We start from the raw sequence: 27,130 nt of genomic DNA, 5'->3' as shown, positions 1-27,130 counted from the left end.
ATTAGAAATTAATGTGTGAAAAAATGGTCAGTGTATAAAATTGAGTCCAGGCACATACTTATTGATCAGATGGATTGTATACTGTATGTGCTTCTGTACATTAAAACACACACACAAACACACCCTCACCCCCCCCCCCCCCCTTGCTTCTATGTCAGCCCCCATTGGAACCTTTCCCCAATAAAATCTTCCCCTTTCTGGCTTGCTAAAGGTCAAATGGAAGTTTAAAACTGGTTATATCCAATAGAACACAAGTTGATACAAAGGTCTATCACAACATTAGATGATAATATGTGTGTTACTATGGATTTATAGACAACAGCTACTTCTGTATCAACTGCAGAAATATCATCAACGACTGCAACATCTCCATCAACAACTACAACATCTCCATCAAGTACGACACTAACTACAGCAACATCTACAGAGGAAACACCAACAACTGAAGCAATGACCACATCAGTATCAACAGCAGCAATATCAACAACGATTGCAACATCTCCACCGAATACAACATCACTTATGACAAGCACCATATATATGCCACCTGGTATGTATAATGCTATAATATTTCTGTAAAATGATAACGAAGGAGGCAGTTTATCACTCACTTGTTTACTCTCTCAACGCTCGGTGCAAGTACTGTACTGTACTGTATTACAGATGTGTACTGTATTCTGTAAGTGTACTGTATTACAGATGTCACTGCATGAAAAGTGTGATTTTCGTCAGTATGAGGCACTGTAGATTGTCGTGGAAGTTCAGGTTATTGGCTGTTCACGGCAATTTGCAGGCAACGCCGAAAACTGCCACGAATTGTCAGAAATTGACATGGGCCTTGCTTGGCAGTCGTCCCCCCATAACCCCCTCCTCCTAATTCTAGGGGAGGCTTTAACATGTACTGTAAATGAAAATGCTGTGAGCTATACAAAGGAAAACCAGGGTTGCAGGGGTTTTACCCCAGGTGACATTTTTCTAAAAGGTAAGAAAATCTCTGGTACAAATAGATCAGGCTCAGTATAGCCTAATTATAGACTCTTACATTTTAGCTTGAATTGAAAAAAGTATGCTAAATTACTGTGTATGTCATTAGCAATGGCAAATGTTATGTAAAAATGATACACAAAAGAATTTATTTCAACAATTAGTTTTAATCAGCCTTTGCCACAAAGGTAAAATGTGCATTTGTCCCGTCAGGGACAGCTCCAGTCCCGATTTTCAATCACAGCTCATCGGCCTTGTTAACTTGTCAATAGTAGGCTACTGTAAACGCACCTGGAACAAAGTGTCCAGTCCCCCCGCTACCACGCGCATCTCACACTGTGCCATTTACATGAAGCACATAGGCTATGCCAATTGTAACACTTTCCACTCAGATATCTAGGTATGAACCAGGTTCATAATTCACTTCTAATTGTAAACAGAAAATATCTAGCTAGCATCATTACATGCTTCTATTTCCACAGGAATGAAGGTTGTTTATACCACCTTAATATACTTATCATAGCTAATATTGTGCCTAAATGTGGCACAAACAATGTTACAGTTTGTGGAATAGCCATAGGCTATATTTGAATGGAGCTGGAGTTAAACAGCATCAAATCGGTAGTATTTCTTAAGAAATGTATCAAATAAAAACAAAATTACTTTGTCGTTATTACCATTTGAATTATATATAATTCATATAATTATATTCCCACATTTGAAGTGAAGTGTCCCTCATTTGGGGTTGAGGAAGTTGGGAACCATAGGTGATGACCCTGGGAAATCGAAAATGAATTGAATTAATTCTCAAGAGAGTATTGGTCTGGTGTGAATCATAGAAAATAACAAATGGTCGCACTCCAAAAAGTCTTTTCTTGCTTTTAATTCATTTTAGCACAGGGGTTAATTGACAAACGTTTCGGCCTGATGGCCTTCGTCAGTGTGTCTGGTGTGAATCAGACATTAGCACTTACAGTACTTACCACTGATTAACTGTTATGACAAATCAGATTAACAGCTGTAACAAAACAGATATAGATAGATAGATAGATAGATACTTTATTGATCCCTAAATTCAAGGCCACAGTAGTGAAAGTAATTGTGGTGAATAATTACTTAATATTAACTTAGACTGGCAACCTCCAGGAACACTCAGGAATCAGGTTTATTCTGTTACAAGCAGAGAGGGTAAACAATGGTCTATGGTCTATGTAGGCTAGGCCATGGCACAGCGGCCATGGCCTCTGTTGGATCAACCTCTCCCTCTCTTCTTCAGTTCTCCATCTTTCTTCTTCTTCTTCTTCTTACAATGCAAGTCAATCACTTTTGTATGGGTTAAACAAAGGAAGAATTTGGCGGCAAAACAATCCCACTTGGTTGGTTCTCCACTTGGCACCAGACACACCTACTCACACACCTACTTCACTCCTATCTGAATAGCATGAGGAGAGATATCTTATATATCAGAAATATCACTTATAGAATGTTCCAAACATTCTCACAATCATTACAATCCTTGTACTGAGACTATTACAATGATACCAAACATGAATATATTTACATTTCATGACACATGGATTCAGTATAGCAAGGTAACATCCTTTGTCTTGTGGATCTGATAGCCCTTGGAACCAGTACATTAGCATTTCATTGGGGGAGGGGAGGGTGTCTTTATTTAATGCCAAGAGGGGCCACATGGCTAAAACTAGTCTTGAAACACAACTAAAATTATTGCTATCAGTAGCATACAGACATACACACACACATTCACTAACAGCAGAAAAAGTAATTAAAGTATATAATATAAAAAACACAACTAAGCAATAACTGTAGAAGATAAAGAATATACTAAATATACTAAAATACAAATTATACTAAATAAAACTTCAATCAGGTGCACTTGCAATGACTAAAGCAGGGACTAAGCCTGTGGTCCTTTGTGCATAAGGTAAGGTGCTCTTTGTGAATGAGTGTCATGGTGATGGTGCAAATGAGTAAGTCAAACAGTGCAATAATAAAGTCTATATATCTATGTATAATAAACTATATTAAGAAAGGTATAATAATAATAATGTATTTTATTTAAAGGCGCCTTTCTTGGCACTCAAGGACACCGTACATACAAATATAAAATATTTAAAAAAAACAAGCAAGAAAAGACAAAAACAGAAACAAAACAAACAAACAAAAATAACATCATATGGAATAAACAGTTTTAAAAAGATGTGTTTTGAGTTGTGATTTGAAATGGGGGAATGAATCAATGTTTCTGAGTTGGGGTGGTAGTGAATTCCAGAGACGGGGAGCAGAGCGGCTGAATGCTTTGCTCCCCGTGGTGGTAAGACTGGCAGTGGGGACAGACAGGTGTATGGAGGAAGAGGATCTTAGAGAGCGGGAGGGAGTGGGAACATGGAGGAGATCAGGCAAATATGGAGGGGCGAGGTTGTGAATGGCCTTGAAAGTAAACAGGAGGACTTTAAATTGGATGCGGAACTGAACCGGGAGCCAGTGGAGCTGATGGAGGACAGGAGTGATGTGGTGAATGGAGGGGGTTCGAGTTATGATGCGGGCAGCTGAATTCTGGACTAGTTGAAGTTTATGGAGGGATTTGTGGGGGAGGCCGAAAAGGAGAGAGTTGCAGTAATCAAGACGGGAAGTGACGAGACTGTGAACAAGAATGGCAGCAGTGTGGGGGGTTAGGGAGGGGCGGAGGCGATTGATATTACGTAGGTGGAAGTAAGCAGACCGAGTGATATTATTGCTGTGGGCTTGAAAGGATAGTGTGCTGTCAAGGATGACACCCAGACTCTTAACCTGAGGGGAGGGTATAAGTGTGGTCACAGTTCGGCTGTGGCATGGAGGGAGGGGTTGTGCATATGTGCTAATAAAGCACGCAAACAGTGAGGCAGAAGACAATGGTAAAGTGGCTAGTGGACAGACAGTTCAAGACATGGAGGTGGTGAAGAGGCAGACAGACTATGCAGATAAGTCTATTTCTCCTCTTCCCTTAAGTGATGCATTGAACAGTTCAATGGCCCTGGGGATGAATTACTTCCTCAGTCTGTCTGTTGTGCAAGGCAGTGAGCGAAGTCTCCAGCTGATCAGGCTCTTCTGCTTAACAATAGTGCTGTGGAGTGGATGACACTCATTGTCCAATATGTTGATCAGTTTGTTCAGGGTCCTTTTGTCAGATATTGAAGTGATGCACTCCAGTTCAGCTCCCACTACAGAGCCAGCTTTCCTTACCAGCCTGTCAAGTCGCCCCGCATCCTTCTTCTTTGTGCTTCCTCCCCAACATACCACTGCATAGAAGAGGACGCTGGCAACAACAGACTGGTAGAACATCTGATGGTAGAACATCTTGCTGCATACATTGGTAGAACATTTTGCTGCACACATTGAAGGAGAGCAGCCTCCTCAGGAAGTACAGCCTGCTCTGCCCTTTCTTGTAGAGTGCGTCAGTGTTGGCTGACCAGTCCAATTTATTGTCCAAGTGGAGACCCAGGTACTTGTAGGTGCTTACCACCTCGACATTGACCCCATCAATGGAGACTGGTAGCAGAGTGGGCTTAGACCTGCGGAAATCCACCACCATCTCCTTGGTCTTTGAAGTGTTGAGTTGGAGATGATTGAGTTTGCACCATTGCACAAAGTCCTCCACCAGGCTCCTATACTCCTCCTCCTGCCCGTTCCTGATACACCCCACAATTGCAGTATCGTCAGAAAACTTCTGCATGTGGCATGACTCAGTGTTGTAGCAGAAGTCAGATGTGTACAAGGTGAACAGGACTGGAGAGAGCACAGTTCCCTGTGGCGCTCTGGTGCTGCTGATCACAGTGTCAGAGAGACAGTTCTTCAGTCTGACGAACTGTGGTCGCTCCGTCAGGTAATCTGTGATCCAGATTACCAGGTGAGCGTCCACACCCATCTGCAAGAGCTTGTCTCCCAGTCTGAGGGGTTGGATGGTGTTAAAAGCACTTGAGAAATCAAAGAATTCTCACAGCACTTTTCCCCTTGTCCAGGTGAGAATGTGTCCTGTGTAAAAGATAAGTGATTGCATCGTCCACGCCCACTTTCTCCTGGTATGCAAACTGTAACGGGTCTAGTGCATGGCGTACCTGGGGTCTGAGCATACCTAAGACGAGTCGCTCCATTGTCTTCATCACATGTGATGTTAGAGCGACAGGTCTGTAGTCATTAAGCTCACTAGGATGTGGCTTTTTAGGGACAGGGGTGAGACATGATGTTTTCCACAGTTTTGGAACTTTTCCAAGGTGTAGACTTAGATTGAAGATGTGCTTCAGTGGCTCCCCCAGCTCAGCAGCACAGGCCTTGAGTAGCCTCATTGTTCGTGATCGCCGTGTGGGGTAGGGGTGCAATATCCAGTGATGGTGGGGGTACGATAGCCTGTGATGGTGGAGGTGAGTGTTGCACTGGTATTGAGGGGTTGTGGGGGTGGGGGCTTGGGGATGACCACCTCCTTGATGTCCCTGTCAAGGCTGCCAGAGTCGTGGACGCCTCAGCAGGCACAAGCAAGGAGGCGTCAGGTGGGGGCAGGGCGTGAGGTGGTGATGGTTTAGGTCATACATGGGCAACATACGGCCCGCGGGCCACATCCGGCCCGTGGGCTTTCCCTGACCGGCCCGCGTAAGGTCCGTGAAAGAACAATAGTCAAGAGCCTAGCATAGAGATAATGCATGCAAATCAATATCGTTGTTTTTATTTTGAAAGCGACTGCTATTTGTACGCCCATACATTTGTGCGTGGATGCATACGACGTAAACACCCTCACTGATGTGCTGGTGAATTTATGCTTCTGCGTCGACACAATGCAGTTGCCTTTATGTCGGCGTAAACCTTTCAAAGTTTTGTGTCTCTTATGTCTGCGTCGCTCACCACCGCAAAGGTTGTTACAACGAACTCCTACTGCTGCTCGTTGACGATACGAAGTGTTCATTTCAAAACGTTACTGGCAGATAGACAGTTTATAATCGGATAACCCCGTAATTGTAACCAAAATATGTCTGAGTTTATTTGCAAAGCTTATGTTAGCGAACTAGTGATGCTACTACCCACAGGTTGCTTGAAGCAGCCGGCTCAACACACAGAGCGAGTTGACCAATCACAGTTATGTGCATAAAGTTAAAGCAAAAACATAGCCTACATTTTTAAAATAGTTTTCTTTGTGCATGTTGATTAACTAATGACAGCCTACTATTGTCTGCTCCACATTTTCGTAGTCTAATTCTGCATAGAGTTAATTTAATGATGGTAATGATTTAATGATGAAATATTGCCGAGTGTTGATGAAATGGTGGCACAGGCCTATCGGTTGTACTGACTCCTTCACATTTTCATGACCTAGCCTAATTATATAGATATTGTAGTACTTTTTTATATCAGTCTTTGAAAACTGAAAAAAATGTCAATGTCAAAAAATCATTTTCGAGAATGAGGATTAAATATTGGACATAGATTAAATATTGCTGTTTTTCCTTTGTCTCCCTCACATTTTCATCTGTTCTTACGACTAGTAAACAAAACCATATGATTTACTTAATGTTATACAAGAACAGAATAGAACAGAATTGAGTTCAGATTTCGAGTTCGGTATTTTGGGTCCGGCCCTCCTCAACAGTCCCAGTTTGTCATGTGGCCCCTTGGGGAAATTAGTTGCCCACCCCTGGTTTAGGTCATTGGGCGTGAGGTGGTGATGGTTTAGGTCGTTGGGTGTCACCAGGATGCAGAGGTGGAGAGACTGGGAGGCTGGGAGGTGGGGATAGGGCAGGCACGCAAACAAGAGCAGTGCCATATGAAAAATGTTTTGAAGTGAAGGTTTTTATTCTAGCATGCAATTTACAAAATGTCACCCTTACAGATATATTCTATCCCTATGGACTTGGAGACAACGTGAACAACCGTGCACTTGATGGGAGTTCCCCTCCGATCAAACTGCTTCAACCATTTACATTTTTTGGAGTGACATACAGCCAGACATTTGTGGGTAGACACAAAAGCTTTTTTATGGGCTATCTGTAAGCACATACTGTATGTGTTACGTCATAGTTTTGATGTCTTCAGTACTGTATGATGTAGAACATAAGAAAAATTAAGAAATATGAGGTAAAACCACACAATTTTGTTGCAGGTAAATAACAATGGTGACCTCACCTTTGACAGTTCATGGCACAGATGGTATCCTTACCAATTCCCGGGATATGGGAACCGAGATATAATTGCCCCGTTCTGGACAGACATGGACAACAGATGGAGAGGCATCATATCCTACCGACAGTACACCAACGGCAGTGTCCTACAGCAAGCCACTACAGACATTAACCAGTACTTCCCTGGAATGATCTTCTCCGCCTCCTGGGTCTTTGTTGCAACATGGGACAGAGTGCCATACTGGCAAAATGACACAGTAGGTCACTAAAATTATACTCATACACCAAGTGTAATTGGGTGTGTACATGTGTATAAAATAGTTAGGAAAATGTATTTATAAAAACACATTTGAACACCGCTTTCACTGACCAAAGTGCAGTACAAAATAAAACAAATAAAATAAAATTAAGTAAACAAATAAATACAGTAAGAGATCTACAACAGCAGACAGACACAGATCAACAGCAACAACAGCAGGAGACATGAACAGAGTTACATATATGGGAACAGACAGAGGGTTAGGAAGCTGGGAAAGCCAAGGTGGGTTTTGAGCCTAGACTTAAAAGCAAAGATAGAAGGAGCATTTTTAATGTCCAGGGGCAATTGGTTCCACAGCCGTGTCGCTGTATCTGCAAAGGCTCAGTCTGTCACCCTTTTGTTTGAGCCGTGACCGGGGCACGTGGAGGAGAGCTTTGTCTGCGGATCTGAGAGACCTGGGGACTCGGGTGTAGATGGATGAGGTCAGTGATGTAACTAGGGGCCTACCCATTAAGAGCTTTAAAAACAATCAAAAGGACCTTGAACTGGAATCTAAAATTAACAGGAAGCCAATGCAAATGTAGCAGGGCGAGGTTTTTGGGGGATGGCACTAACAGCCAATCACTGTAGCCAGACTACGCCACCCTGGGCCTAGCACCCAGGGAATGAGTTAAGAGAACACATAATTGCACCATTGCACACAGGTTCGTATACACGAGGCAGAGACGTGAATTCCAGTGAAAACATGACCAAGTTTATTTAATAGAAGCCAGGGAAAAGGAAATGGGAGTAGCTGCAAAAAGACATAAAGACTAGTCTGGGTTAGGAAAGTAGAACAATATTTATTATGTTTTCTTGATGTACTTCTGTTTTAAAAATCATCATAACTAACAGACTGGTTCCATAGGGGAGGCACGATGGAGCAAAATGAGCAAGGCAGGAGCTTACCTGGGGGAGGCAGACTACTGATAATGTGCCCTAGAGCCCACACAGATGCACACGCACAGCAAGAAAGATCAAATAGTAACACCACAGACCACAGCAAACATTTTGATAATTCACACCAAAATGTGCATCTTCACTGCACCACCACTAGGTGACTGACTAGCCTCCCGTCAGCGAGAACCCTGCCTGCCAAATTAACAAACAGTTAAAAGTTGTTGCCCCCAGACTCTATGGAATAGACAGACACTGGGTAACTAAGATAATAAAGTAAAGTAAAACAAAAGGGTACAAGTACAATGCAGACAGTTGCCAAGTGCAAGCAAAGCTAAACAGAAACAAAACAAAACTAAGACAAGACAGCAGCACGACCTACGCTTAGTACAACGCGGATGGAAAGGCTGTGTTACCTGGAAGACAAACAAAACGTACATCAAACCTGATACCATTTCCCAAAACATCCACATTTATTTTAAAGCTATACATACCCATACTCTTCTCTATACCAATTTTCCCAATGACAACAGATGAGGACAGCATTAGTGATTTGCCCAATGAAGCGAGGCTTCGGAGCTTGTATCGAGCAGAAAGTTGCGTGCCAGATGAAGCCCCGGTTTGAGGCTTGTTTCGTTTCCATAAAAATCACGTGACTGATGACAAACGAGGCCTCGGTTTGTGAGTGTGACGTCTGAAGCTTTGTTTGGGACACACACCCACGTGACTGCTCGGAATCTGATTCAAAGGCTTTGAATTGCGCGAACCAGGGCATCCGCTCTAGTGTCGGAATGAGTTGTGTTGTATTGCAAGAGTCAGGCGAATTATGGATAGCCCATATATGCTTTCTCTGTTTGGGAATTTACGTTCCTTTCTTTCCAGAAAATGTCCATAATCCATAATATAATGCACATAGAAATAAAGAAGAAATAGCCTAGGCCTATAAAGCTTTGCCATTTAGAACAATGACATTAAAACGTGTCTGTGTTGCAATCTTGTCTCAACTTCAATCATGTAATTTAAAAGCAATACAGGCTAATCATTTCTATGTAGGCCTAACAATAATGGCTGACATAATATTTTCCTTTTATTGAAAGTTTGATTCATGAAACGTCAAAACATGTCGGGCCATATAGGATTTGGTTTAATTAGGCGCCTGGTCGTTTCCTTTTCACTCTTGTCCATAGCGTGTTGAGGTTGATAATACTTCGTCCTGGTCCAGAAGCTAAGTAGTGTCTACTGCGGTTGTTAAGTGGATGGGAGACCGATTGGATCATTGACTGGGATAACACATGATTTCACGCCTCCGCGGAAACACCAATCTTCATGTGACGAGTTTATGCTGCCTAATCGTATTTTATTGTATTGAATTGAGACAAACAGATAATTTCTGCGATAATTTATGCAAACCTTGTCTTCCATGTTTCGAAGCTTCGGCACATTACTCGACACAGTAGGGAAATGTGCCGAGTAGCGCTCGAGGCTTCATTTACCCATCACTAGACAGCATATCCATCCATCTACAGGGCTATAGAGAAATGGAGTTTAGCTACACCAAGCACATGGTTAGTGTACAACATTAGGGCAGCAACATACCTGACGGTCGGTAGACCCCAGTCCTCAAACAAGGGACAACCAGTGGAACCTAACGAGCTCCTTGCTGTAGAGCTCCTTAAGTAGTGCATGGTTGGCCTAATTGAATGATTGGCCCCACCCACTCATTAGCAGAGAGCCAGGGAGAGGCCAGGAGGAAAAAGCAAGCAAGCAGACAAGGTCTGCCTGCTACACAAGGAAGCCAGGACTGGAATAATGTGGTCACGTTTCTTAGTACCGGCAAAGTCCTTTTAGGCAAGTCCCTCCACTCGGCGGCCATATTGCAACGCTTTTTGGGCACTCATCGGGCATCCTATTCGGCAGAAATGTGCGTGCGCAAGGCTTCACGACACCAATCTTGCTCCAGCGGCGAGTTCACAACACATGAATGGCACGATGTCTTCACAACACACCATATGATTGGCTCAATGTATTCACATCACACCACATGATTGGCTCAATGTATTCACATGCAGAGGTGGGCAGTAACGAAGTACATTTACTTAACCCTTTAGCCGCCAGGGTTTAAAAAGAATAAATTGGATTTGTACATAAAAATTTCAAAAGGCCATGGCTTGCAAGTGGTCAGAGATAAAGTCCTACTGTAAATGTGAAAATCATTTAGTATGAACAGAAGTTTATGAAGGGGGTAAATTTACTCATCTAATTTGCATATTATGACGTCACTGGATGATAACCACCGTGAATTATGCACATTTCAGTAAATACTAGATGTTGAACATATTTGAGCAGTTTTTCTTTCTTTTTTTGTCATTTCACCGACATAACAAATGAACAGGAATACAGTCACATGTAAACCAACAATAGTAAACTATTACTATAATCACAAACCCTATGCTAGCCTACTATAGCCTACAATAAAGTAGCCTGGTCAAATCAGTTCCATATCGCGGGTGACTGTAGTTCTTCAGAGCCCTATTTTTACAACCCCTGCTGTCTATACCACGTCCATTACGGACACTGTCATCACTATTGTCACTGGTACCTCCAGCTATGTTGGGCAGAGGGTCGAAATCGGTCGAAATAAGCATGGTATGCTTAGTGGACACTGTCGCAAAGACGTACCTCCATTCACAGACGCACCGTGACTATCAGTCAATAGACGATCGATCATATTCTCCAAAAGGCAGATATTCTCCTTCAGAATCATAATAGGTGAATAACAGATCCAAGACTTCATCACACGTGAATTTTTTTTTCAACATTTGGTGTATTTCTGCTTCAATTTGTGCAAAACTATGGCCCGCATCGCTTCCGCGTTATGGAGGAAATGCACGTCTTCTTCGTGTGTTTCTCGCGTGTTTTCACATGCTTCCTGAAAACTTTGAAAAAAAAGGTTGAGCTTGAATCGAAGCTCTGGGTGTCTGCCAACTAGTGGTCAAGAGTACAAATGAGATTTTACACTGTACTCGCGTCTATCGTCTGTTTTATTCAGTAATGACGCTTGTCGCAATATTGCGACATGGCGATTAGAAGGTTAAGTACTGTACTTATGTACAGATTTTGAGTATTTGTACTTCACTTGAGTTAATTTTTAAAAAAATACTTCCACTTTCACTTCACTACATATGAATGACAAAAATCGTACTTTTAACTTCACTACATTTCTGTTAAGGCTCTCGTTACTTTTAACTTTCAATAAACTAGGTCTAGCCTATATCGAAACTCTGTCCCCCCTCCCCTCTCTTCTAAAATGTGATGGTTTGTTCGCAGGTGACAGCCTATCACTAATCAGGGTTGCGTCACATCTGTGCGCTAGGCTATAAAACCAAGTTCAACGTCTAACCGTTCTCTATTCCTAAATTGACAGCAAGATGGAGGTAGACGGAGACGGAGATGAAGGCGGATGCCCTGTCGAGTACTCGCACCCATGGCCGTATCTCGACAAAATGTTTAAGTTTACTGAACGGATGAACGATTCCTATCGTTTTAAATGCGTGCTTTGTTTGCCGAAAGTAAACCACATCACTGCATACACACCTACCTTACTTGCCCTCAGAAACCATGAGCCACTGTTGGACCTGTGATGTAAAGTTGCTTGAATGTTGCTTTCATGTCAAGCCAGTTTGATAGAAAATATGTTTATCTCTATAGAATAACATTTTCTTTCTGTCAGTTGGGTTTCTTCATTCTGTAACATTCTATAATCCCTTATTCTGCAGCTTATACAAGCTAGTCAGGGGCATGCATTTAAGTGTTAAACCTTACACATGTAATTTCAAATTGTACTTTAATAAAATATTTTTAAAATCAAGTACTTCGGTACTTTCACTTAAGTACAATTTTGAATATGCAACTTTTACTTGTATCGGAGTAACATTTGACCAGTAGTATCTGTACTTTGACTTAAGTACTGAAATTGAGTACTTCGCCCACCTCTGTTCACATGTCGACGTTTTGCCGAGGAAGGGGTGGGATATGTGTAGACAACGGCCTAGCCCCATGCATTTCTATGGAGGATTTTTTGAGTGCTGTGTCTCCTCATTAGAAAGTCTCTGGTACCGGTCAGCAGTCTAGCAGCTGCATTTTGGACCATCTGAAGATGATTTTGCAGGGACAGGGGCAGGGGCGTCACTAGACCTTATTCACTGGGGCACGTGCCTTAGTAAAAGTCTCCAGTGCCCCAGTAAAATTCTAGCGCTGCTCTCGCTGGAAACGGCATTCATGAGCGCATCTCCGTGCCTGCTTTAGTCATGACTCGAGCCTGTCACTTACCAGCCAATAAAAAACAAACAAGGAAAAAAAGAAAGGGGCCATAATAGCCAATCAGGAAATAGCACCTCTGTAGCTGGTTAAGATTGAACGCAACAACCAATGAAGATCGATGTTAGAGAATGTTGCCCACATAATTAGTATCTGTTTTTCAATGCTTAGCGTCAAATTTGTAGCCTAAATTTAGCAACAGTTTACCAGCTTGTGCTCTCTCCCTGACACACACACTCACACCATGGGTAGGCTGCATGCACACATGCAGACAATTAATAATGATTTACGTATAGTGTAGAGAGAGTCTAGTAAAAGTAGCCTATACTGTTTGTGAAGTTGTCCTACTGTAAAACTAAACATAGCCTTCTGATAAACTATTCAGAGATGGACATCAGAAAATTCTTCCTGAACAGAGGCAGAAGGAGAGGAACAGTGAGGAGAGATGAGAAGGATGAGGGAGGTATGATAATTGCCCACATTAACGGTAACATTAATATTTATGTAAAAGTGCCAGTGCTGTGATTTGATCAATGGTTTAATGGCAAACTTAAATAAGTTTGCTGCATTTGCAAATGTAGTCTATAACTAGATGTACCGCAGAGCGGTACAAAATATGACCGCCGCCCAGTCCAGCACATTTTTTCCACAAAAATAAATCACGCTGAAAGGCCTATATGATTCTGTCTCAGTAAATTGCATTAGCCACATTGAATTCTCACTGGTATCTGCTAGACAACAAGTACCAAAACATGATTAGTTCATAGATTCCACATGTAAAATTCATTTTATACAACCCCACCCCCATCTTGCCTGTTCATAATTCTTGAAAAAGAAGAAATTCTTGAATTGTGTGCATGTGTGCGTGTACACGTTTATGTTTATGTGTGTGGGTGTGTGTGTGTGTGTGTGTGTGTGTGTGTGTGTGTGTGTGTGCGTGCGTGCTTGTGTGTTTGCCTGCGTATGTGTGTTTGTACATGTGCATGCATGTGTACATATGTCTACTGTGTGAGTATGTGTCATACGTATGATTACTGTGAATGTATGTGTGTGCGTGTGTATCTGTTTATGCACATGTGTGCACATGGAATGGGTTAACATGACCCCTGGAGGCAAACATACGGAAAAAATTGGTCATCCTAGGCCATACGGTTCTCAAGATATTCACAGAAAACTGTGTCTGCCCTACACTCCTTTCGGGGGGTCCAGTACAGCGGGGGGGCTACAGATCAAAACGAAAAACGACGCTTCCATGCTATCCATGTGGGGTTACATGCCCACCAAGTTTCGTGTACCCCGGTCTTTCAGTGTCCCGGGAATCCTTGTTGGTGTACGGTCACTAAATGTACACATAAATTATTTTATTGTAAGGCCCCCCATGAACGAAAGTTCACAAAACGTGGCATGCATTCGGAGGGTGTCATAATGATCCTTTCAATTTCATGCAGTTTTGACCATGTCAGCCAGAGATATTGTGATTATGAAAACACCTAATTTTTTGCTTTTTAATTTTTTAACTAGGTGGCGCTATACATGAAATAAGTGGTAATGGGATGGGTTGATATGCCCCCTTAAGACCAACATACAAAAAAAGGTGGACCTCCTAGGCCCTACGGTTCTCGAGATATTCAGAGAAAACTGTCTCCGGCCACCTACAGGCCAGTTGGTGTATAGTAACATAAATTAATTTATTGTGTGGCCCCCCATGAACGGAATTCCACGAAACTTGGCGTGCATTCAGAGGGTGTCATAATGATCCTACACTTCCAATTTTGTGCAGTTTTGACTATGTTAGGTCACAGATATCTGCGATTACAACACCTCATTTTTACTTTTTTGTGTTTAACTAGGTGGCGCTATACATGAAATGAGTGGTTATGGAATGGGTTGACATGGCCCCTTGAGATCAACATACAAAAAAAATGGTCCTCCTACACCTTACGGTTCTCGAGATATTCACAGAAAACTGTGTCTGCCCTACCCTCCTTTCGGGGGGTGCAGTCCAGCGGGGGGGCTACAGATCAAAACGAAAAACGATGGTTCCAAGTTTCGTCTACCCCGGTCTTTCAGTGTCCCGGGAATCATTGATGGAAATTTGGACATGCGAAAAAAAAAAAAGAAAGAAAAAAAAAAAAAATCTGACTAAACCTATATGACCGCCGCTTCGCTGTGCGGCGGTCATAATAATCTACACAAACTCTGTGTAGATTATAGGCTACATTTGGAAATTATCACCAAAAGTCAATATGAAGGCTTTCGTAGGCTATTTAAGCTACAAAGAACTGCAGTATTGCCAGGATGACTATAGGACCCTTGCCTGGGAGGGAAGTATATCTCAATTTTGACTAAAAAATAAGCTTTCCCTTGTGTTAGTAGGAAAGCCTATTAAATTCATGCAGTGAGTATAGGCCTACTTATGCCTATGTGTTTGGATGTTGCTGGATAGTGGTTCTTACAAAAATTTAGGGAGAGAGTGCTGGTCCTACAGTATGACAGTGACAATAATGATTTTGAAGCTTGTAGCCTACCCGTAGGCTAGCCATTTATTTCATATTGCGCCACATTTTTTTTTTTTTTTTTTTTTAATGTATTGGGAGTTGGGAGCCTGTGCCCCAGCAAAGCTCTAGATCTAGAATCGCCCCTGGACAGGGGGAGGCCTAGATAAAGGGAATTGCAATAATACAGCCGTGAATAAAATAAAGTGGATGTTTGTCAGGTAGACCAATTAATTGGTGTATATATATATCCGAGTATATTAAGCTGATTAACAGGCAGGTGCATCTGCGGGCAGCCCAGTGTTATTGTTGCTGTGGAACACGTATGATGCACACTGCCCCTTGTGTCAATTAAATTACCAGCAAACCTCTAGTCAGAAGTCAAATGGAGTAATAAAAGACTGGCAAATGAAGAGCTGGAAGTGTGTGTGGTCCATGGTGGTATAGTGCAGGTGTACAATAAATACATTTTAAAAAGATAATTATGACCGCCGCTAGCGAAGCTAGCGAAGCGGTCATATAGGGATTGTCAAAGTTTTTTTTTTTTTTTTCCCCGTCATCTACTTCCTGAAATTTTGGTCAACGATACCCGGGACACCGAACCACTGGGACACATGAAATTTGGTGGGTATGTAGCCCCACTAGACTTTTACGGAAAAATTTTGTTTCGTCCCCGGGGTCCACTCCCCCCCCCCCCGTGCTGGGCCCCCCGAACCGCAAAAAAGCAGTTTTTCCTAAATAACTACCTGAACCGTGGCACCGAGGATGAAGAATCTTTTATGGTATGTTGGTCTCAAGGGCCCACATCAATCTGGCCCATAATCACTCATTTATGATTTGCACCCCTACCGGTAAAAAATGAAAATGCAATATTATTCTGCTTTAATCGCCCCTATCTTCAGTTAAGATGTTCAGAACTGCACCAAATTTTATTTGTATGATTGACCTGGCATTCTCTGGGGGTATGCCAAGTTTCATAGAATTTCATCCATGGGGGGGTCTTAAAAAAATAGATTATGTGTACATTTAGTGACTGTACACTCATTGGCCTGTAGATGGCGGTGCACACATATACACATGTACACACACACAGGCACCCACATACTATCGGTATTAGAACGGGCGATACATAATTACAAATTCAGTAGGATTAAAAGAAAGCCAAAATATATCATCATCATCATAGCTGCATTTCCAGTATTGGCGATAAGTAGTCGTTTGTCCACTAGATGGCGCATCGTTGCAGTGAGACGTAATTTTGTTGGAAGTTAATCGTGGGTTGGAATAACAATGGACGCTTCCTACAAGGACTATAGTTTACCGCATAGAACGTCTAATAAGGATAGGATGATGATCACACGAAATGTAATTCCCATTTCTTCTTGAAGCCGAAATAAATGGATGTTTATCGGACATGCTTGGTTTTTACTGCAGGTACGTTAATCTTATAATATCAATAAGGACCTGTAGGTAATGTTACCGTTAGCGTTGGTTGAGTGATGGAGGCCAATTTGATTGATTGCATTTGTAGAAAACTATAAATGCGGTTATACCAAGCAAATTGATAGCAGCACTGTAATTGTATCTTTCGACTGTCATTTGTTGCATTTGCTATAAAAATCATTCTGTGCAATGGAAGATTTACCAACGTTACACCGGTCTGATACAGTTTTGCCTATACATGCGTGAGACTGAGACGCCTGTTTATTTTGTTTTAAGTGCGTGCAGGGTGTGAGAGGGGAATCGATGTGCTTTGATTCCAGCTTGGTAGTTGTAGTCTGTGAAATTAAAAAGCATGTGTGTGAGAAGTATCCAAACAATGACACCTTCATTTCATTATGGCTGCTTTAGCAACAAACCTTAAGCTACTGTGTAGTGGGTCCCATTTAGAAGTGGCTACTTCATTCGCGCTTTCCTTGACTCATGGAGCTGCGTGAATTTTATTACAACTTTTCGCCACGAAATGGCAGTTTAAGTCCGCTTGATACTGTAAGGCGTAAGCCATTGGTTTCCAAAGGAGATTTTATTTGTGTCGCCAGCATAGCCTATTGACAATTTATGTTGTAAATAGGCCTACCTTATAAGCCTACCTGTAGCTTAGGGAAGCTAACAGCTTTCTATTAGGATCTAGTTTGTTAGTTACAGTTTTGTCATAACTCCCTGATGCATTTTTGCATTTAGAATAGCCAGAGCGTGAACAATATCGGGTGCCTATGGACTAGGCTTGGTGAACCCAGCCTGATCTGCCCGCTATTTAAGTGTGCTTGCAAAGCAGCACACTTATTGTTCTTCTTAAGTTTTATTATTTTTCCCGTCTCCCTAATTTTTTGTCAGCTCTAGTGCCTAGGCCCTTTGAGACAGAGACACCGTTCCAACTTTAAAACGTCCGGTCAGTACCGGTGTAAGTTGGTCGCGAAGATGACGTCAGGTGGGCGTGTCGTTCGTCCGCCATATTGGATTGAATAGAAAGCAAAACTAAATTTTCACAGGTCACAAATTTGGTCCGAACGCCACGAAACTTGACGTACATTATCCTTGGACCAAGCCTCACAAAAGTTAGCGGAAGGATTTTTGATTTTCGAAAGCGTTTGCCCGTCACAGCCAAACGAAATCAGCGGCGAAGCTCCGAAACAGGAAGTTGTCCATATCTCAGGAACACTGTCACATATCGATACCAAATTTTGTATATGAACTGGGGACTCCAGTGTGAGGGTGCATAAGCTAAAAAAAAAAAAGAAATATTCCAAAAGTTTCCATCATTTGGCAAACCACCTACAGGTATTTGGTAACTCTCACCATTCACCTTTGCACCATTCACCTTTTATCACAATGCCTTCCAAGTATGCTCAATGTCTCCGGGCAACCTTGCCCAATCATGAAATCCTTGCTCTGCCATGGGATAGTACGGACTTACAAACTGAAATAGTAAGGAGAACAGTAGCTATATATAGCTTACATAATAGAGTTGTTTTCACATTGACGGTATTCAAATAAAAATTTTCCTTATTGTTAAATATCATGATGAGAGAGTATTATTAAAAATTGTACAAGTATGCAAATTCATATGTTTACGGGAAATTAGGTTTTACTGGGTTGTTTTGTTGTAAAGACATGCAAGGCATTCTGGGCCATGTAATAGACAAACAGTGGTCGGCAGCGTTAACTTGATTTCCATACGTATTAATATGAATAGGTGTTTCTGTAAACCTAGGGGCAATAAACAACCATCTCTGTTACAAAAACGACCAGGTAATCGCTCACTGAAGAGGAAACTATGATAAAAACATTGTTTTCCTCAAAGCATGGATTTGACGACAGTTCAAACCGGACATGTCACGTTAATGTTAAATACATCTGAACACTAGGTGGCAACGTTGTATTACATTTCACATACATACGGTGACATCATTAGAATTATGTGATGTGAACAACAAAAATTTTCCTTATTGTTAAATATCATGATGGGAGAGTATTATTAAAAATTGTACAAGTATGCAAATTCATATGTTTACGGGAAATTAGGTTTTACTGGGTTGTTTTGTTGTAAAGACATGCAAGGCATTCTGGGCCATGTAATAGACAAACAGTGGTCGGCAGCGTTAACTTGATTTCCATACGTATTAATATGAATAGGTGTTTCTGTAAACCTAGGGGCAATAAACAACCATCTCTGTTACAAAAACGACCAGGTAATCGCTCACTGAAGAGGAAACTATGATAAAAACATTGTTTTCCTCAAAGCATGGATTTGACGACAGTACAAACCGGACATGTCACGTTAATGTTAAATACATCTGAACACTAGGTGGCAACATTGTATTACATTTCACATACATACGGTGACATCATTAGAATTATGTGAGCTTCACAAGAAAGGAAGGTGCAAATATTATGTAATTTATAATGGGAAATGATTGGAAATGTTATTTCTTGTTTATTGTAATTGCAAACCACACACATCCATTCGTGTACACCAGTGGCGGCTGGTGGTATTTTTTTCTAGTGAAGCAGTTATGAAATTATGACCCCCCCCCCCACCCACCCCCCGCCCCCGGAAACGAGCATTGCGCCTAACACACCAAAGTTGGTGAGGTTGAATGTATGAGACACATGATGACATTGAACTGTCTGCAATGGCATAAACAAAAGCTATGTTGTTTGATCAGTCAGAGCTCAGAGTAATTTGTTGAGAAATCAAGACCTGTTTACCACCATCTCAAAGTACAGGCCACAAATGGGGTGTAGCAGGCCTAAGACTGGACAAGACAGTAAACAAGGTTTATGTATTATTATTATTATTATAAGTTTGCATATTTTTGTTAGACATATTGCTTGCAAAGACTAGGCTATCTATGGCCATGCCCCCAAAAATGAGCATCTCCACTTTAGCACTAATTAGTGACTAGGTAAGTCTCTATATACTGAAAACAATACCAACTATATTTTCTGATCTTGATATAAGATGAATAACACTTGGTTAGACTGTATTAGATAAGCAGTTTTTGCAGTGTAGCCTATTAATGCCAAGTTGTTGATGTCCACATCTTGAAACAACAACCTTCCAATAGGCCCTATTCTAAGCTACTAATTATGCCCCATAAGCAATGTCAAATTCATTTGACATTTGCCTCCTGATACACTTTATAATCCTAGAAAGTTTTTCTGAATCAATCCGTGTCTATTTCGTTTTTAAATTGTAGTTGAAATTTAGCTTCAAGTAGATTGTTCTGAATTGTCTTTGACAAAATTGAGGATTTAAAATGGGAAGCCAAGACGTTATAACACATCCATAACATAGGCTAATGTTATCATAACACATCAGTGAACTTACAGGATGGCTACGTTGAGAAGCTGCACTTTCTAATGCATAGCCTACTTGGAACAAGTTTATCCTTACCGTAGCACCCACGAACTGTGTTAATTTCACAGAAAGTCTCTTGGTCTCCCCTCTGCAGTCACTCATAGGTCCTCATTTCAAAAAACTGTAAAGAATCCTGTAAATTGCGGTCAACGATGTTCATCGCCTGAAACTTCCGTCGAATCCATCTTGCTAGGACTTAGCGAGTCACTAACGTTAGCTGTGGGGAGACCGCTAGCAAGCTTTCCACCTAGCTGATGTTAGAAAACACAGAGCTACACACAATACTTCTAAATAAAACGTTCTCCCCTACACAGAAAAAAATCCGATGTACCTTACAAAATGAATGTAAAACAAACTATGTGAATGAGTTACACAATTTATAATGAAACTCTAGTGAGGTCACTGAAAGCAACTGAAAAGTGATGGCAAGCAGGCTGGAGACAGTGATTAGCCAGAGTGTTGCGTCAATCATATTCAACGGCAGGAAGTGTGAAATTCTGCCCAATCGGTCACTGCTTCACGGGTGGGACTTATCTGCCATAAGGATCAATTGAAACGGAAAAAATCCACGAGCCGCCTGGGGTTTCACTCGATTTACATTGAAGTCAATGGGGAAAGATATCTATGGTAGTGAAGCAAAACGAAAAGTTGGTGAAGCAGTCTGATTCACTGTAATTCTCTGTTCCACCGCGGGTGACTGATGGCGCTGTTGTCTCTCACAGAATAGATTTCAGGAAAACAGTTCGTGTTAGTGACTGTATTTCTGTTTCAAAGGAGTATAATTGGGATTATTATAAGATTTTTTTTGTGTTTTGTTTTTTACTTTTCTTTGGTGAAGCACTGCTTCAACTGTAGTCTTATAGAAGCCTCCTCTGGACTGTACACGTGTACACATTTAATACTGAAAGACACTCATTTCGTTTATTTGATGTTGCCCCTAGCAACCCTGGGTGCAGCCTACAGTAGTCCAGTTTCAGAGTGACGAGTTCGTGGCCAAACAAGTGCCCAAAATATCGGTTTCCATGTGTAGAACTGTGCTGGATGGTGTGTGTCCTTTATGAAAGTAAGTGTTTTATAGAGTTACAGACATGAGTCATGTTGTAGTGGTCAACATAAATGTGCCCCTTCTGTTATTAGAATGCTAAGCGGAGAAGCATGCTAAACAGAGATTAACTATCATTCATTTCTTGTGTGGCTAGATAGGGAGGAGATGTATGTTGCTAATTGGGATTTATGTTGCTTAGCGTAATGCCATGTTCATTTGATTTGAGATGCTTGTACTCGTAACTTCGTCACTCGTAACTTTAGGATTTTTTTTTACTAAGAGTAATTCAGGAAGCATTTTAGCCCTAAAAGTAGCGCCTGAGTCTGTGACGGCTTAAGCGAGGACTCCTAATAAGACCGATTCACAAACAATATTTTGTGGTGGCATTTCACGTCGCGATGTTTTGAAATGCGTCTAACAATCACGAGGGAACAATTTTGCATTGTAGGCATAACTAAGGGATGCAGTAACACCGCCAACAACAACCAAAACTAGCCTACTCATTGTTTACATGTACATTAAATGTAACGTTTCATTGTGAATCAAATTAAAAGATTCTCCTCTTTGCAAACGTTGGCATGATAGGCATATGGTGACAGATTAATTTAATAATGTTGCTGCGTGAATCACGGTAAGCGCGAATTAAGTGGCCACTTCTTAATAGGAGTCACTGTATGGAAGTGAAGTAGGCTAAGTAAAATAGAGATGTTTAAAATAAGATAGTTAGGATATGCCCGCTTGACAACGGCAGAGATAACTGGCCTTTGGCCATAGCAACCATCCATTTAGAACGACTGGCCTTCATAGCAACCAAGGATCTTAGCTGTGATTCATGTAGCTACAGTATGCATACAATGTGATGCAAAGTATAGAAAGGTGATGAAATATACAGAGACAGGTCAAGAAATATAGTGCAATGTAGACAGTAGTATACAGTTGATTTACAGAAGGTGGTTTAGAGTAATATGAATTAAATATAAATATGTTTACTTGTGCAGTGTATTAGCAGTTATCTCAAACAATAAGTAGAAATAATGTATGTAGTAGTAACATTATAATAGTAGAAATAATAATATAGATATATGCAGTGTATTAACAGAATATAATAAAACAGAATAAATATGGATATTCAATATGACAAATATATAACAGATATGTACATAACATACAGCTATGTGCAGTGTAGTTTTTTGCTGGGTCCCAGGCCATGTTGGTCTGAGGCAGCGTTTCTCAAACTGTGGGTCGCGACCCACAACTGGGTCGCGGAGACATGCCAGGTGGGGCGCGAACTGACTTGAAAAACAGGAGTTTTATTTCATTTTATTTTTTATTTGTAGGCCCAGGTAGCACCCGATGCGCAATGGACGCACTGTGTTATTAATAGGGAAGCGCTCGTGTCAAGGCATCTTAGTTAGTCCTGACCTACATGAGATTTTGAACGTTGTTGTGAGAGTGATGAATTTCATCAAAACCCGGCCCTTAAAAGCGCGTCTATTCTCCGCACTTTGCGAAGAGATGGTAGCTGACCAAAAGGCTGTACTGTTTCACAGCGAGGCAAGGTGGCTTTCCCGAGGTAAAGTGCTGTCGCGCGTGTTTGAGCTCCGAGTCGCCTCTTCTTGGAGGAAGCGCGCATGTTTGAATCTGCAAGCACGTTCACTAATGAACATTTCTTGACGAAGCTGGCCTATCTTAGCGATATATTTGATATATCTTAGCGATACATGAGTTAAATGTCCAGTTACAAGGCAAAGACAAGCACCTACCTCACCTAGCAAATAAGATTACTGCATTCACCAAAAAAACTTGAGGTATGGGACAGGCGCCTCGATCGCGACAGTATTATGCCTTTGAGATTTCTGAGCGAAATCGCTGAAACGTCTGATTCGGGAGCCACTCTTGTGATCCCATGTGTTAAACAGTAGGCCTATATCACATCCCTGCAAAGTTTATTTCAAAAATATTTCCCAACCAGCAGTGCTCAGTAGCCTATGACTGGATTATTGATCCATTTAATGCAGCATGTTGGTATTTCATTGAATATATTGTACAATGCTGTAAAATGGCCTATGCTTCCTAATATGTTGCTGGAAAACAGAAATATGTGTGTTATTATGTATTTATTTATTTATTATTATATCTGCAGCACCAGCTGATTTTAACTCTGTTGAAGAGGATATATTTAGAACTTGTCATTATTTCAATAAATTTGACAATTTTAAGCTTGACCTACCACTTTCTTAGAGCGATGAGGGACAGGTGGGGCTCGAGAATGCCCCCTTGATCAAAGTGGGGAATGAAAGAAAACGTTTGAGAACCACTGCTCTAAGGAGTGACTCAAAAAGTAGCTGTCTCACTCCCAGGGTACTAAGCTACACAATAACATAACATTTGTTGTCTATCTCATTGGTTCCTTATACCTTATATAGCTTAGGAAAGCTAACAGCTTTCTATAGGAAGTTTGTTAACTACCAGTCACGAGTGGGTCGCGATAGTCTGTCATTTTTAAAAAGTGGGTCCCCAGAAAAAAAGTTTGAGAAACACTGGTCTGAGGGGAAATGAGAAAGCGGACAGTGCTGCTAAGCAAGCCCTCAATGAAGAAGTCACAGAATGTCAAATCCCTGCCCCAGACCTTAAACCTATATTGAACTCTTACATCTCAGATAAGTGGCAATCTGAATGGGATTAATGTACCAACAACAAGCAAGCAATGTGAATTTTGGCACATTTTCATGATCCACTGGGTCGTTATGGGCCACACAAAATACGGTGTTGCTAAAATTACTCCTATTGTGGCTATTAGAGACATGCGTTCATGAGTATCCAGCTACATTCAATGAGTTAAGTAAAATACATTCACACACAAAAAAAAAACCCATCACTAATGTTGTGGACATTCCTTTATTCTGAGATACATCAATAGGCTCTCAAAACAATCCCAAACAGACATAAGGTCTTTATAGAGCAAATCCATATAGATTATTTGTCAAATAAACCAGTAAAACAGAATTAGGGGATGGAATATATAACATTCACACTCATAACTCATATTTCTAAAATAAATCAGTGAAAAAGTATCCTGACAAACAAGCAGCATTTTAATGCCTTAGTCATATTTCATAATTTCAAAATTTTCTCTAGGTTACCTGATAGCCCAGTTTGAGAGGTGCAAGACGCGTGACATTATTTATTTTTGCAGCCAATCACTGCTGTTGTTTTATTTTATTGATTTGATTTTAGTCATAGAAGCTAAATTCGAAGGCAGGCCACAGGTAAAAGCCAACGAACCGCATTCACCCCGCAAGGCAATAGTTGAATAGAGCTTTTGAGGTATTGCCACTGCTCCAACACTGAAAGGCACTGTTAGAATGCTTGGATCAAGCCAGGTTCAGCATAGCGTATGTCACTGTCTGCTCACGTTGGTGACCGGACCATGGCAAGCACACTTTCGCAGTTCCCGCCGGAAATGCAGTCTAGTTATTTTTTGATTTCTTAAAAGATTGAGGTTGGTCTGGTGAAAGCCAGACTAGCCATGGACCTCAGTTACACAATGCAAGGGAACATGAATCAGCCTATATTTGCACGAACAATAACGTACAACAGCTCTTCAACTCTGGCCCGTTAAAATGAACAGTCTAGCGACGCATTTCATCAAGGCCCATTTGGACATGTCAGTTATTTGCACCACTAGATGTAAAACAGCATTTCGTTTCAGACTACTGTTACTTAATTTGTGCATTAACAATAACGTTTCAGACTACTGTTACTTAATTTGTGCATTGACAATAAAGTATTACATGAACTAAAGATGTCTAAAATCTTATGTAGAAGAAGAAACATTCACAAAAAATCCATCCATCCAAAAATGACCTTTGTTTTTGATAGCTGTTGAAAACGGCATGGAACTGACAGAGATGTTTTTGTTTATAAATACATAAATAAATACATAAATAACATTATGCTGATACCTTTTGCTTTTCCCAAATACAATGTAGCCTACAGGTGTAAGTGACCTTTCATCAATCCAGTTGCAATGGATGAACTGTGATGAACTGCCCTACTTGTGATTGTTTAGAGATGTTAAAGGTTTTATAACAATGCTACATCTTCTTTGGCTATTCTACAATCTATTCACCTTTTCAGCATCAGTAGGCTACTCTCTGTGCAGCCACACACACACACACTCAGGCATGCCAAACAAGCATACACAAAAGTTTCAAGAGTGGGGGATGGAGTAAAATATGGAGACAAATTGAAGTGTGATTTATTTTCGCGGAACGGATGTACAGGACTGAGCGGCGGTCATATTTTGTACCGGTATGCGGTACATCTAGTTTTTAATGTGGTCTGCATGGCTAATATACATGAATACATTCTAGATGAATCTAGAGTGTGTGTAAGTTTCACTTTATGAAATAAATTATGGAAAATGTTTTACTTTTCCACAATATTCTATTTTTTTGAGAGGCACCTGTATTTTCATATAATACCTTCTGTTTGCTAAAAATGCAATATCATGTTTTAGGAGACATCATTCCAAGTGGTTCTGATCTCAGGCATTCAATACACATTTGTAATGATGAACTATGGAGTCATCGCCCCAAATCAATGGAATGTCCAGGTAAACCTACAAAATGACATTCATTGCAGTTTCGAATGCTTTGGAAAACAACTAAGGTGAGGTGGTTGTTTTCTTCACATTAACTTCAAATTCTGTTTTCAGGCTGGCTATGACACAGTCAATTCCACTCATCATTTTTCAATTCCTGGATCATTCATGAACAACATCACAAATATAACATTCACAAGTAATGTAAACATACCAGGTCGTTGGGTGTTCAGAACTGATCACGGCCTAAGGGGCTGTCATTTCAATGGTGAGTTGTTTTATCTTAACCGTAACCTGTCCAATACATTTCAAATGCATCAGTGGTATTTCAATAGTTCAGTCAGTGATTTTGTCAAATGTACAAGCATCATTGATATGATATGACCATGACATCCACAACCATGAAAGTCAAAGAAGTATTTACACTGAAATTAAATGAGCTACTCTTTTGTTACAGCTGACTCATGACCCATGACATAAAAATGAAAACAGACAACAGGATTAAGGATACTCAAAATGTATTTTCTTTAAAGTAATCACAATAATAAACAGTGTAGTAGTCAAAAGTCTAGGGGAGAGAAAAAATTATTAATTGTGTGTGTGCGATGCCTGTGTCAGTAATTAGAAAGAAAGAGGGAGATGTAAAATGATAAAATATGGTGTGAGAGAGAATATGTCTCAGAGGCACCGAGTGCCCAAAATGAAAGCTAGTGGCCAAACAGAGAGAGTGTAGAACATAAATACCCAGGCACACCCCATCTACAGTTGTGCACAATGCCTAGCCAGGCCTGCACTGCCCGTGCACTGACTGCACAGAGCCATAACTTCATGCCACTGGTGCCAACATATCTTAGCATTAAAGGTGCGATTTGTAGGATTGTTTACGAACGTTCTGAAGGCCAAAATCAAAACACTGGTGAACGTTCTCAAGACTACCAGACGCGAGCCTCTTCTGGGTTGCCAGATGTAATGAAGACTTAGCTAACGTTAGTTGACCTGCAGCTGCTTTAACGTTTCTCCAACCATGACCCAGTTACACATTACGGAAACAGTGAAAACAAAAAATACCTCTCTAACCAACGTAACATATTTAGCTGAAGTTAGCGATGCAGATGAAGTTTAGCATAGGCTACCTGTTGTGGAGAAATATGGCCAGCTCTGCGTCAGACTTGATATTCTTAGTTTGACGAAGACGTCACCATCTCAGGAAGCTCCTCCGATGTCCACTTAATTTGTTTCTTGTTTTAATTTTGGAAATTTGCCTGCCTCTTGTAGGCGTTCATGACTACAACTGACAGCGGTTGACAGTTGGCCTTTGCTAATTTGGCAACCCAAATAGGAGGACGCGCTAGCCCATTATTAATACGCTATTCTAGAATTAATCGTTCAAAACAACGAAAATTCCAAGAGATTCCGCCCCGTAACTGATTTTTTTTCATGGGTTTTACGGGGTTTCACGG

General features: G+C 41.0%; 1 protein-coding gene across 1 annotated transcript in view; it reads left to right on the top strand.

Moving 5' to 3' along the window:
- Positions 1-435: 435 nt before the first annotated feature.
- Positions 436-27,130, top strand: part of LOC143101679 (alpha-tectorin-like) — a 42,050-nt gene continuing 15,355 nt past the window's right edge. Inside the window, exons 1-5 of the mRNA XM_076264808.1 lie at positions 436-550; positions 6,863-6,984; positions 7,133-7,408; positions 25,587-25,682; positions 25,785-25,938. Of these exons, the coding sequence (XP_076120923.1) occupies positions 451-550; positions 6,863-6,984; positions 7,133-7,408; positions 25,587-25,682; positions 25,785-25,938 (748 nt within the window). The 5' untranslated portion in view covers positions 436-450. The remainder of the gene's footprint in view (positions 551-6,862; positions 6,985-7,132; positions 7,409-25,586; positions 25,683-25,784; positions 25,939-27,130) is intronic.

The sequence above is a fragment of the Alosa pseudoharengus genome, unplaced genomic scaffold (genome assembly GCF_046254945.1).
Source record: "Alosa pseudoharengus isolate Yale_2024_CS ecotype anadromous, Long Island Sound unplaced genomic scaffold, YU_APseudo_1.1 YU_APseudo_1.1_scf_4, whole genome shotgun sequence".
Taxonomy (NCBI): Eukaryota; Metazoa; Chordata; class Actinopteri; order Clupeiformes; family Clupeidae; genus Alosa; species Alosa pseudoharengus.
The sequence above is the reverse complement of the archived record's forward strand: the minus strand, read 5'-3'. Positions and strand labels throughout refer to the sequence as shown.